Source organism: Megachile rotundata, chromosome 7, assembly GCF_050947335.1.
Source record: "Megachile rotundata isolate GNS110a chromosome 7, iyMegRotu1, whole genome shotgun sequence".
Classification (NCBI taxonomy): domain Eukaryota; kingdom Metazoa; phylum Arthropoda; class Insecta; order Hymenoptera; family Megachilidae; genus Megachile; species Megachile rotundata.
In genome coordinates, this window is record NC_134989.1 from 16,037,160 (window position 1) to 16,050,775 (window position 13,616).

Consider the following 13,616-nt stretch of genomic DNA (forward strand, 5'->3'; position numbering starts at 1 on the left):
GATCAATGCCTATTGATTGGACTTTAGGTTCTTCGTGGGAAACTTACGTACCTGGAAATATTTGCAATTTTACACTTTGGAAGATGGAAGACTTTGGATGATTGTTGATTTAGAATTTTCTTACCTTCAGAGACACTTTGAGAATTTTTTTTTTTTGAGATACTTTAATGAAATTCTAGTAGGTCTGGGAACATTGAGGAATATTTTACAGGCCTCCAAAAAATATCTGTTGATATTGTAACAGTTCTAAGAAATATACAATGCTGCTGTAGAATCCTTAGGTAATTGTTAAACCATATTGTGGCAACCATAGGTTAATGTTGAAATCCTCTGATATCTGGTAATAGTCTGAACCTCCTGAAGGTACCCCAGAGATACTCTAGAGACCTTGAGAATTTTTTTTGAGATACTTTAATGAAATTCTAGTAGGTCTGGGAACATTGAGGAATATTTTACAGGCCTCCAAAAAATATCTGTTGACATTGTAACAGTTCTAAGAAATATACAATGCTACTGTAGAATCCTTAGGTAATTGTTAAACTATATTGTGGCAACCATAGGTTAATGTTAAAATCCTCTGATATCTGGTAATAGTCTGAACTCCATGAAAGTACCTCTAAAGGTACCCAGAAACCTTGAGAGACACTTTGAGAATATTTTTTTGAGATACTTTAATGAAATTCAGAGAAAATCTAGGAATATTAGATAGGTCTCTGAGAAATATATAATGGCATCCTAGTAGGCCTGGGAAAATTGTGGAATATTTTAGAGGCCTCTGGAAAATATCTGTTGATGTTGCAGTACTAGGGAATATACAATGCTACTGTAGAATCCTTAAGTAATTGTCAAACCATATTGTGGCAACCATAGGTCAATGTTAAAATCCTCTGATATCTGGTAATAGTCTGAACTTCATGAGGTACCTCTGAAGGTACTCTAGAGACCTTGAGCAAACTAGACAGACCCTAGAGGAACTCCAGTGAAGATCTTTCTTTCCAGTGAAGTGGACAATTCTTAGGGAACTTGTGACACATCCTAGGTAGTCTTAAATGATGGGTAAGACCTAGAACCTGCATCCTAAAGGCTCTAAAAGAACCCTAAGCCTGCTACCTCAATAAAACTTGAACTCCTAAAAAAAATAAAAAATATTAGAAAGTTGAAGTCGTAGGTAAAGAGGGGAGACGTAAATAAGTTATAGAGAAATCTGAAAAAAAAAGAAATTGCAAGAAGAGTATTCGAAAATGATAATCGGTTCAGTTACCCCGATATCGCGTACAAGTATTCGGTCTCTCGACAGAAATATAATAGTTGACCGCGATTCAACGCGTATTCCTGCCAACTATTATAAATATATATATAGGTCTCTCCACGAAAATGTTAGACGCAGTTGTCTAAAGAAATCGTGGATTTCACGCGATTTCAGTTCCGAACCGTTGCATTACAAACGAGAGACGCATTCGATACGAATAATACATTTCAATTCCTAATTTGCAGTCGTTTCACGGCACGGAAAAAGTCTATTTGCACATGTACCGGTTCGTATAAACGAGCACGTCTCCGAAGGACCGTTAAACACGGTGAAAATTTTATGAAGAAAGCACCTCGTACGAATAATGGGTCAGCCAGTGATAGAAAAAAGATAAAAGACCGCTTTTACAACCAGTTCGCGTGTCGTTTCTCCTCTTACCGTGTATTTTAACTCGGGTTCGACGATGATTGTTACACACCACGATCGACGCGGTTGATTACCATTGATCGTAAATTGATGATTCGAGCTATGCGCATCATTGCGAATCTCAAAGCGAACGCGAAAGTGTTGCGATGTTACACAACCAATGCGTGAATTTAGTCGATCGTACTTTTTTAGAAGGACTCTATCATTTGTCGTTTAGGCTGATGGAACTGTAATTGCATTTTCCATTTTCTTCGTTTAATGCTCACTTTGAAGCGCTTTCGTTTAATGTTTACGTAATACTTTAACTTTCGAATGCAGGAAGAGGTGCCAACATTCACGTAACTAGGATTTTTTTATGAGTTATGTGTGATGGATAGAATCGTGGGGTTGATTCGTGGTCTATGCGATCAAAGTTTTTATGGATTTGTGTGGAGAGTTTTAGAATTTGAGAATTTAGAAAATTTGGAGAATTTGGAAATTTTTGAGAACTTGGAAAATTTGGAGAATTTGGAAATTTTTGAGAACTTGGAAAACTTGGAGAATTTGGAAATTTTTGAGAACTTGGAAAACTTGGAGAATTTGGAAATTTTTGAGAACTTGGAAAACTTGGAGAATTTGAAAACTTGGAAATTTTTGAGAACGGAAAATTTTGAGAATTTTTAAAATTTGGAAAAATTTTGAGTTTGGAAAATTTTTAGAACCTGGAAAATTGTGAGAATTTGGAAAATTTGGAGAACTTTGAAAATTGTGAGAATTTGGAAAATTTGGAGAAATTTGAAAATTGTGTTAATTTGGAAAATTTTGAGAATTCGAAAATTTGGAAAATTTTGAGTATTCAGAAAATTTTGAGAATGTGGAAATTTGAGAATTTGGAAATTTGAGTGTTTGGAATTTGAGAATTTGGAAATCTGAAAATTTGGAATTTGAGGACTTGAAATTTGAGAATTTGGAAATTTGAGAATTTGGAATTTGAGAACTTGGAATTTGAGAATTTGGAAATTTGAGAACTTGGAATTTGAGAATTTGGAAACTTGAGAATTTGGAAACTTGAGAATTTGGAATTTGAGAACTTGGAATTTGAGAACTTGGAATATGAGAATTTGGAAATTTGAGAACTTGGAATTTGAGAATTTGGAAACTTGAGAATTTGAAAATTTGAGAATTTGGAAATGTGAAAATTTGGAATTTGAAAACTTGGAATTTTGAGAATTTGGAAAATTTTGAGAATGTGGAAATTTGAGAATTTGGAAATTTGAGTGTTTGGAATTTGAGAATGTAGAAATCTGAAAATTTGGAATTTGAGAACTTGGAATTTGAGAATTTGGAAATTTGAGTGTTTGGAATTTGAGAATTTGGAAATTTGAAAATTTGGAATTTTGAGAATTTGGAAATTTGAAAACTTGGAATTGGGAATTTGGAATTTGAGAACTTGGAATTTGAGAATTTGAAAATTTGAAAATTTGGAATTTGAAAACTTGGAATTTTGAGAATTTGGAAATTTGAAAACTTAGAATTGAGAATTTGGAAATTTGAGAATTCGAGCACTGGTGCATCCCCCCATTCTATAATTCGAACATTGAAGTCCCTTTCCAAATCCACAAACTCGCACATTACACCAAAAAATCGTCTCCAAAAAAATCGTAATAATTTTCGCAACAGATATTTTTAATAATTTGAGGCTCCATGTTATCCGTACAGGGCACGTATGCACGGCTCATCGATCACAAAAACTCGCGACACGGCTGATTACGAATGTGTATGCATCGCACGAACACGGCACGTAGGTATTCTGCATTGTTCAATGATTGATGTTTAATGAAACTGATCGGCAGAGAAGAAGCGACCGGTGTTCGAACTTTAACCAATATCTCGGAATCAAGATGACGCTGAACCTTTCATTCGTAAATGGGTTAACGCCAAGAAATTTCTTGAATACACGAATAAATGTTTCTATCTGATCGTCACGGTTTCCACACTACTGCGGGCAGCTAAATGCTTCACGGGTTTTACCACTTTGTACGTACATAACTAACAATGAAACGATTCTTTTTTGATATTACCTCCATGTTCGGATTAAATGTGCAGAAATTCTTATAATATTGGGACACTTTGATATTGTTGCTCAATAATACATTCTCTAATTTAAATTCATGAAATTCCATTTAGTTATTTTTTACAAGTTTTACAAGTTTGAATGTGATTGGTAAAGAATTTTAATTTAAATTCTTGACACGGATATTTAATTAAAAATAAATTATTATAACTATTAGAAAGTAGAAAATTAAGTGTAAAAAAATAATTCAATAACTCAAATGTGACAATAATTTCCTAAGAACTGTTCTTGCTTGAATGAACATTTGAAGTAAATTGCATGTTTGCTAAACACTATGTGTTTACGTCTCCGCATCGTCTAATTGAATAAATAATGATATCAATACAGGAACACTTTACTGAATAGTAATAATTGCTTAATAATTGTAAATGCATATGGAGAGCTCTTTAAATGTAGTGTCCGAATATTAATAACAGGACGTATATATAGCATAGCACTTGAGTCTATCGATAAATCCCTATTCGAAATTAAAAACCATTAGTTCCACGTGTGTATGTTAGGTACCTATATTAATAGATTCGGTATCTCAACATATAGATAGCTTACTGAACAAACATTACTGTTAAAACGCTAGGAGTGGACGTACAATATTTGCTCTGCAGGTATTGATACTAGTTCTTAATCAAGAAGTCTTACAAGGAACCTTATGGTTTTATTATTATTCCTCATGAAAATTCAAGCATCACTACTTTTAATACACCTCAAAGAAATCTTTCATCTAATAAAGAAATATTCAAGGGGGTAGTTTATCTTCTCAAATAAATTAGACTTACAAACTTACTATAGAAAACAAATTCAATTAACTTCAAAAGAATTCAATAATTCAAAAGAAATCAATGATTACAATTTCAATTATTTCTGTTAAATCGTTAAGGGTGGATATCTTCAAACTAAATGATAGTATAGTAAAACACGCGTCGCAGTTTTTCAAGAACCGCAACATGTGTCAGAAAAAAAATTGAAGCAACCTAAGGTTCCTCGTTAGAAAATCTTCAGAGAAATTTATTTCAGGCTCAGCAAAGTCGAGTCGTATTTATTCCGCTTTTGCGTAATTTACTGGACCCGGGATGGACGTAGCGTGTTCCATAAACCATGATCATGCAGGAATTTGCTGTTATCATTACGGACGATAAACAGTCTCAGTTCGTACAGCATCGGGAAAGTCGACTATGCGTCGTAGTCCGGCTGATCATGACGGCGCCAAACTACTTTTTCTGCCCAGACAGACCGCGACTACTTGTCCACATAGTCGATAACCGATGCCTCTCAAAACCAAAGTTACATCTCTAAAAAAGAATTCAACTAAGTACAGTCGGTTCGTGATTAAAAAATGGTAATAAAAGAAACAGAAATGTTTGCTAGCAATCAGCAACAGTTGTTGACAGAGTAGCAATACCCACGCTCATCGCGCAGAACGAGCAAGGGTCTCTAGAGTCAACTGAAACACCGTCGAATTAAATGAAACGGATAATAATTGAACGACGCTTAACCCGCGTATAAACCAATAACGATCGTATTATTTTGACGAGAACTCACCTGAGCCATCGTGCCGTGGGTGGGTCCTAAAGATTGCTCCAATCCGAAGTTCTCTGGTTCCGAATCCCGCTGGTACGGTTGCACTTTCTTGACATAAGTCTCGTTCTGCAAAACGGCAATAAATGCGTTGGTCGCATTACCAGTCGTTTTTGTTTTTTTTTTTTTAATTTCCACGCGACGCTCCTTTTCGATCGCACCCGTGTACAAGTTTCGTGGCGACACGTCGATTGCTTGCGGATGCCTTCACGCAGCGACGCTCCCGACGCCGGCGTCGCCGAGAACAACGTTTATTGATCGGCGCCGTGCGGAGGCGTCGTTACCAATGGAATGGAGAGAAGGGGTGGAATTGCCGGTGACGGAGATAGTGCTCGAGGTGGCGGTGGTGCCGAGGTGGAGATGGAAATGACAACGGAGGCGCCACCGCCGAAAAATCATTCCGCGAACTTCGCTGATTCCTCGTACTTTCTTTCTCCTTATTTCTCCTCTTAGGATGGGTTTCTGAGAGAAATGCTTTGTATAGGTTCAAACCGTATTAAACTTCCAGTAAGGGAAAGAGGAATGGCAAATTACCTTGCATCGCAGGATTCAATCAGGGAAATGGCGATATAAGAGAACCTACCACTTGCACAGAGGATATTAGAAGACTCGGATATTTTCCAACATTCTTCAGATTTCCTTTCTAACACGGGTCATTAACGCTATCAGAAATTTGGAAATCTAACCCATTCGACACAAGAATCCCAATTACGCTAATGGCGATAGTATGTCTTGAATATTCTCAGAACGGTCTATTCAAACCTACAATAACATATATATACAGTAAACATAATTATGCGTAATAAGACTGCAAACTTCAAAGACTAGGAAAACTTTAAATGCTGGTTGTGTAATTTTAATGCATCCGCAAGAACCATGTCGACAACTCGAGAATTTGCGTTACACTCGTAATATGCGACTTACCGTATTCATTTTTGATCATTTGTATCCAATCGTAAACTTTAAAACAATTCCGAATAAAACATTCAATCCTCAAATTAGAAATAATGTCTCTACATATCGAAGTCCATAATCTCACGAATACTCATCACTGTATGTCAACATTATACTGGAAAAGTCGAAGAACATTCGTTATTGTTTTAAAAACATGTTTCGCGAACAAAGCATCGAATTAACTATAGCGTTCGTAAATAGACCAATAACTTTCGAATACGAAATTAACCTATACTTGTATAAAAATGGCGCCATTTTTCTCAATTATTTGAATTCGAATTCCGTCTATATTGTTGGGACAATGGGAATATATCGATAATTAAATTAATAAAACTACAATATTTTCATTGCACATAGATACACAGATAGAAATATTTTTTTTTATTTATACTTGATAGCTGCACAACACAGTAATTACCAGAAATGCAGATACAGTAGCACAAATGAAGTTTCGTTTCGAAAGATTGGCGGAGTAAAAGAGAATACACTTTACGATATAGGCTAACATGTACGAAGTCCTTTTCTTAATGAATTTCATAATCTTATAACGATAGCAGAGTCGTACGATACCGTAATATTGGCTACGAGAGATCTGTACCCGCTATTGTATCATTCATCGTTCCGTGATATCATTTCGTATAACAACGAGCGAACATTATCTCGACGATTAAGGGGATGTGTACACTTATCGACGTATTTCACTGTATCTGATCTGTTCCATTGATCTTTACAATTTTACAGGAAAAACTTACACTATACGATATCGTACTTATCGATCGTGACAGACAGTTGTGTCTCTTGTCATCATCATCGTTCAGAACGACAATACAATAGTGATAATGATATCGGCATCTCAACAGACTCAAAGTAAATATTAAAAGAGAAAGCCCGCAGCTATCTGTTCTAAACGATAAATGTGGAATGGATTCTGCAGACGTACATAATGTGTTTTTTACAACTAAAAGAATTTATTTACACTGACTGACATCTATAATAGAATCGATCACGAGTCTCTTTCCAAATCACCAATTACCATAGTCCATTTATATACATTCATGTACATTCCTCTCTGCAAAACTATAATAACATTAAATATATATTTATAATTCATCGTTGTAGGCAAAAACTTGAGATTTATATATCTTACTAATACTAGATATTAAAAATATTTCAGTGCTATTCAGCGAGCATCTGTTAGTTCCATTGTGTTATACGTGCTAAAAACTTCTTGTAATATAAAAGGCATCCAAGGCACAACTTGGGCGGCATGTACACCGAGTATTGTAGGCTTCTTTAGAAAAAATGGTGACGTTAGGGAATCCCCCATTCGTTGGCTCCTAGTCGGTAAATTTTCTATATAACGAGTCTACTGTATGAACCTTTAGTCTTAAAAAATCTCTTCTTGCCATTACATTATCAAACATGGACAGTTACGACGAGAGGTAGGAGAATCCTTCCCTACAACTGTATTTAAACACGTTAACTCGTAACATCATAATCGCATCAGTGATAACATAGGCCTTCGTTCATAGTTACAAGTTCTGCAAAAGAAAATTGAACAAAATAAGGAGCAATATTCAGGTGATTTGGAAACGAGAATTGTGATACACTGTGCATCGATTAACAAAGAAATGAAGAAAAATATCAACAAATAGTAAAAGCTCTAACATAGGTATTACATATGTAACTATTCATACATACATATTGCGATAAAGCATTCTGCTCGTTACGAGTGCGACAAGCTCGATATACCTAAAACATTAATTCACATCTGTTTTCACAATTGATGTATATACTTTAAAACTTTATCAATACCAATTACAGCGTTGTTTGGATAAAAAGAAGGAAAAGTATTGTCTTTTTTTTTATCTTAACTAAACAAATTGAACAGGTGATCACGAACAAAACGGTAAATGGTACGATAACGTTCTTATGAGTGAAAATCTTTATTCCTCGTTGTAAAAAGATCATCTCTCTTGTTTAGAACGGAGGTTTATTGTCATATTTCCTTGTACGATTGGCATTTTTGTTTAATCCAGATACTCGTATCTTCGTTTAATTCGATAGAGCAAATATAGAGCATCGCTGATCACCCACACATAATTTGCTAAATTTGGTAGCAAAGAATCACAGCTAGGTACATCGACAAATAAGTAAGAGCAAGCGGCAGTGACTTCTGTTCCACAGTTCTCAAGTACTCTTAGATAACGTTATTATGATCCGTATACCGTCTCCATACTTGTAATTCAAATATACGTAGAATATACATAAAAAATCATCTGTAGAATAACTATAAAGTTATCAAGCCAGAAGATCATTCGAATACAAATCATATCACAGGTATTTCCGATTACAATGTTGAGCCAAACAGTTTTGTGCTTTCTTCAGTAATACCCATTGGCGTAACTGCAGTAGGGACTTGCGTGAGGGTACCTTATATAGCTTAATAACTTTTTCATTTTCAAATTTCCAAATATCGATCGTACCTTATGTAGAACTATTGTCTAAGATAAAGAACCAAGTTCACAAACAAAAATCCCAGTTACGCTAATGGTAATACCTGTGTATCTTAATGCAAAAATTAAAAAAGTAATCAGTATAGGTAAACAATTATCGCTAAACTGATTTTCTGTTATAAATTACATAAAAAGGCAGTAGCATTATTTATAATTTCTTAACACGTATAGCACTTTCCCAGGTTTTTTTATTTAATCTCAACTAAATATTCATATGACCTTTCCAGCTCATTTTCTAGCGCATGTATGCGGTAGATGATTCGTACGTTCAATATTGTAATGGTACTCTCACAGAACACGTATATTTATTATTCTAAAGTTTACGATAACATTTTTCTTGTAACTGAATATTTTTTATGCAAAATTCATCGGTTTTATCGATAAGGCTTATATTGTCTATTCGTTCACAGAAATAACTGGTTTATTTTAAGAAAGATAAAGCATCACATACATACGATTTTGGCACTTTTCAGAATTCAACTAATAAAATTTTTCCATTTTGTACAAAATGTAATACCAATTTAAATCGCGAACGATACAATACACATAATTGATATACTTCTTGTTTTTTTTTTAATATGTACATTAACTTCGGTTAAAGTTTAAAATTTACAAATACTTCTGAAAAGTGCAAAGTTAACGTATAATTCTTATATTATACTTTCAAATTTGACAAGCTGTAAATATGACTTTATGTTAGTTGTCACATTAGTTTCTTATAAGGCTACATCCAAAGGCTTACATTACACGAATGTTAGGGAACATTGCACAAAAAATATTTTTTTTTCATACGCATTCATCGAATATATTTAATATTTCAATATGTCATCGGATGCAGTTAACTTGCAAACGTCAACGTGAGATCAGCATCTGATGTCTATATTGAAATATTAATTGCATTTTCATTAGTAAAATCGAAATCAATTACATTTACATTATAGTCTTCGTTATAGTAATAAATTTGAATAATCTAAGGCTTGTTCAGGCATAAATCAGATGCTTATAAGCATGCAAATATTGTTTTAAAAATCGTAAATCTTGCACCGTTATTCAATCGAAATTTGAACCATCTGTTTCTATTAGCTGCTAATCGTTCTCGCTTCAGTTTAATCGATTCGTTTTTCAACCTGCAATTTCAGCATTAAGTCTTGAAAAACAATCTAACGAAGCATTCGTGATATAGCATTAGGAAATATTTTCATAACAATTTTCCATATAAAATAATGTATTAGATGTAGTTGAATATATTTGAAAAATATGATTCTTCTTATATATGTAAGACATATTTTTTTACTAGAATTCTTTTCCTATGTAACAGCCAAAAAATTGTACAGCTTTTATGTGCACATTGTGATCTCTGAAATTTTGTTATCAAGGATCACATTCAATACTTATTGACCTTTGCAATCCTTTACTTTCATACGAATTATATTATGAACTTTCTTCATTGTGCTTACATGAGATAGGTGATCTCATATTGGGACAGCATTTTTTCCACTTACCACTTCTACTATTTTTTTTTCTTAAATCTCTTTCAATGTCTATATTACTATCGCACTATTTAATATTAAAAACTGCTCTTGAATCTGGTTTTTTCCTACATATCACTATTTTATCTTCTTCCTATTAAACGTGAAGCACAAATTATGATACAGAACTTATGGCATTATGGGGGGAACCCATTTGTGTCAACACTTTATCCAACCACTGTAAGGGTCCATGTAAGTGTGCTTCAATCCAACAGGGAGTTGATGTAACATCCTGTCGATGATACTCAGCACCCCATCCTTTAACAAATGACATTCTACAACAAATACATTAATACAAATATGCATATCAAAAATATTTCCAAGTATTATTTTTCGAAAATGTAATCAGTTTTTACCTTATAGTACACATTTTTGTTAACTCATACACTGCCTCAAAACCATGATTAACACTTTGTGAGAGCAGCTGAGCAAACTCTTGATTATTAAATATTTTCAGTGAACATCCTGGTGGAATCTTACAAACTGTGCTAGGATGAAATCCATGATGGTGATTACAATTTCTAGATTGCACAAATATAGCAGAATCAGATAAACATTCTGCATAAACTTCACCACCTACGTAATATAGATGTACTCCTTTTCCTATATGTCTTCTTGTATTTTCAATAGTAGAGTTGCGATTTACATTAGACAATTGTCCAAGACAGAAACGGTCAGAATTGTTGCTTGGATTTGTAAAGCCATCCACGATTACAGAATGAGAATGACAATGAAAAACTTCACCCACCCTGCAATTCAACTCATAATATGCAATGGAGGCCCAATAAGGTGGTTCTTGGTAGCACACAGGAGCTACTTCTGCAGTTCCAGTTGTATCCATTGCCACTGGATCTGGAGGTGGTGATTGTCCAGGTTGTGAACCATCTTCAGGAGGAGAATATGCTGGAGGTGGTGTTTCTGGTAATCCATTAGTGCCATATGGACTTTGTGGATTTGGTGATGTTGTGCTTCCTGGGCTAGGAACAGACCCAACAGAAGACATAGGTGAAGTTGGATTTACACCACCAGTGGATCCAGCATTAAACCCACTGGATGAGTAGGACACATTGTGTGGCATTGTTGGTTCTGCTATTTGTTGAAACGGTAACAAGGAGTGTCCAGGAGCATATTCTGAATGTCTAGGAACCAGTACTGGTGGCAATACTGGACTCTCCACTCTTTTATAATGATAAGGATTGATGCAAACTTCTTTCTGTTTTGCAGAAAAAGGGTACTGACATAGTTCCAGTGGTTTGAGTTCATGATGCGATTGCAAATCTGGCCATCTCCATACTCGACAATAAATTACATGTGGTAGACCCTTACGGTGTGAAACTTGTAACCTTCCATCTAAACTTCTTGGAATTGTCACACATTTACTAGGGGTACCTGGGCAACTTAAAGCACGTTCTAATTCTTCTATTGCACCTTTCCGCTTTTTCAACTTTTTTACTAAAGAATCAACTGCCTTTTCTGCCCATTTTTCTTCTTCGTCACCCTGTTTCCAACCGAGTAACTTTTTAACAGCAGGACTAGTAAATGAAAATAAACTATTTAACGAAGACATAGGTCCAGAACTTGATGATCCCTCTTCATCATCCATGTTAAAAAATACTGTAATATACAAACTATGCCTATGTTTTATGTAGTGCTTCTGTTTCTGAACAACCTGCAATTCAAAATAACACAAATTTTCTACCTCTAAAATTTCTACAACAGACAATACAAATAGCTTTAAATTATGTACATCTCTTTTATTTTCAGTTATAAAATTACATACGTATACAGATACAATAGCTCGCATTAATATATGATTTAAAAATGTTTTATTTTAAGCATTCAAATATTTTTGCAACATGAAATTTGTACATTATGTAACTTATTTCTTCTTAGTTAATAAAGTAATTAAATAAATAAAATATATATTTTTACAAAATATAATGTTCACTTTAATACACTAAAAAACAATCACCTGGTTAACATTATTATAAACATATAAATATACAATAATAATACCTTGCACATTAAGATGTTCAATTATTAATGCGAACCATTGTATAAAACATTACAAAAACTTCAAAGTTCATTTAATTTGAACAAAAAAGAAAAATTGATAATGGTAAGGAAACAAATATCACGTTAAATGTGAGGTTAGACGTTTTGAAAATTTAATATACGGCATCCATAGAATGTAAACTGTAAAAATAAGGTATCAAAAATGTAAATTCGAAGGAATTGTCTAAAAGATAATAATTAGCAATAAATTGCATATGCACTTACGTAGAATTGCCTAGCGATCCAGCATTGTTTTTACTACGATCTCCCACTCCTTTTACCACATTCTTGACGCCAACCTTTCGCCATTACAATCGAATAAAAATATCCGTGAATTTATCGATTTCACACCTCGGCTTTATCGTATTCTTAACAACAACAGTTCTATGAACACGATAAACATCGAAGCAAATTTTCTTGTAATACAGTATAGCCACTCGCAGCGTTCATAATCTTTCTCTCTCTCTCGCTTTCTGTCTCTTTTCCTCTCTCTTTACATCTTTCGATCTCTGTCTCTTTCGCTCCTTTCAGGGCATTCACAACGAGCAATAGTACAGAGAACTTTTAGAATATCAGGAAGTATTTATTTCACGAACCTCCTTACGTACTCACCGAAACTGAATGTCTAAAAATTATTCTGATACGATAAGATTTATCCTTTTCATATTTCTCGTGCAATCTTAACTATGTACAAATATTTATCGTTGAAAGAACGAAACATCGAATAACAGTATTATGGCGTTGCAAGAACATCATGGCGTCTTGTTTATAAAGACTGAATCCTGCGAGAACTGTACGCTTTATAGATTTTACGTATTTTGCTTACGATTCGATAAGTTCTCGTATTATTATATTCTTCCGTTGAAAAGCAATCGTCTTTTGTACACTTTATTTTTCAAATGTAAACATAATTTATGTATACGTTTACGTACAACAGTAATATGCACTCATCGCACTACGCAACGACAATGTATTCAACGATAAGGGCTGATCGTAGATGACTCACTTGAAAAAAATGATACATTAGAAATTGTTATAAAACCGCAATCTTGCGAAAATATCTATTTTTCGATTTTTAAAATAGTTCTTTTTTTAAAGTATACCGTTAATTTAATCAAAGGTTATATGTAATAAAATTGTTTTATTACTTTCGCGTTTCATTAGATCGATTAGAGCAAAAAACAAAAAGCTGTGATTGGTAC

The 13,616-nt window shown here is 34.0% G+C and overlaps 2 protein-coding genes across 5 annotated transcripts in view; both read right to left on the reverse strand.

The window, feature by feature from the left end:
• Nucleotides 1-6,475, reverse strand: part of toc (toucan) — a 35,359-nt gene extending 28,884 nt beyond the window's left edge. For 2 of the 4 annotated variants that reach the window (XM_076533473.1, XM_076533472.1), the window contains exons 1-2: nucleotides 6,285-6,475; nucleotides 5,325-5,429 (exon numbers count right to left, since the gene is read on the reverse strand). In XM_076533473.1, coding sequence (XP_076389588.1) covers nucleotides 5,325-5,429; nucleotides 6,285-6,293 — 114 coding nt within the window. In that variant the 5' untranslated portion in view covers nucleotides 6,294-6,475. Of the gene's footprint in view, nucleotides 1-5,324; nucleotides 5,823-5,894; nucleotides 6,123-6,284 lie in introns of all 4 variants that reach the window. The other 2 variants (XM_076533475.1, XM_076533474.1) reach the window with 2 other exon arrangements.
• A 180-nt stretch (nucleotides 6,476-6,655) lies between these two features.
• Nucleotides 6,656-13,497, reverse strand: Mad (mothers against decapentaplegic homolog 1). Its single transcript, XM_012282399.2, has 3 exons — nucleotides 12,640-13,497; nucleotides 10,716-12,028; nucleotides 6,656-10,634 (listed from the first exon to the last, which is right to left on the reverse strand). The coding sequence occupies exons 2-3, from the start codon at nucleotides 11,960-11,962 to the stop codon at nucleotides 10,475-10,477; spliced, it is 1,407 nt and encodes a 468-aa protein (XP_012137789.1). The 5' UTR covers nucleotides 11,963-12,028; nucleotides 12,640-13,497; the 3' UTR covers nucleotides 6,656-10,474.
• Nucleotides 13,498-13,616: the final 119 nt, after the last annotated feature.

Bases quoted from the DNA above. Each gene is read 5' to 3' on its own strand.
- Mad (XM_012282399.2), bottom strand. From the start codon at position 11,962: ATGGATGATGAAGAGGGATCATCAAGTTCTGGACCTATGTCTTCGTTA. The intron at 10,635-10,715 runs GTAAAAACTGAT...TATTTGTTGTAG, and splicing joins ACAAAAATGTGTACTATAAG to AATGTCATTTGTTAAAGGAT.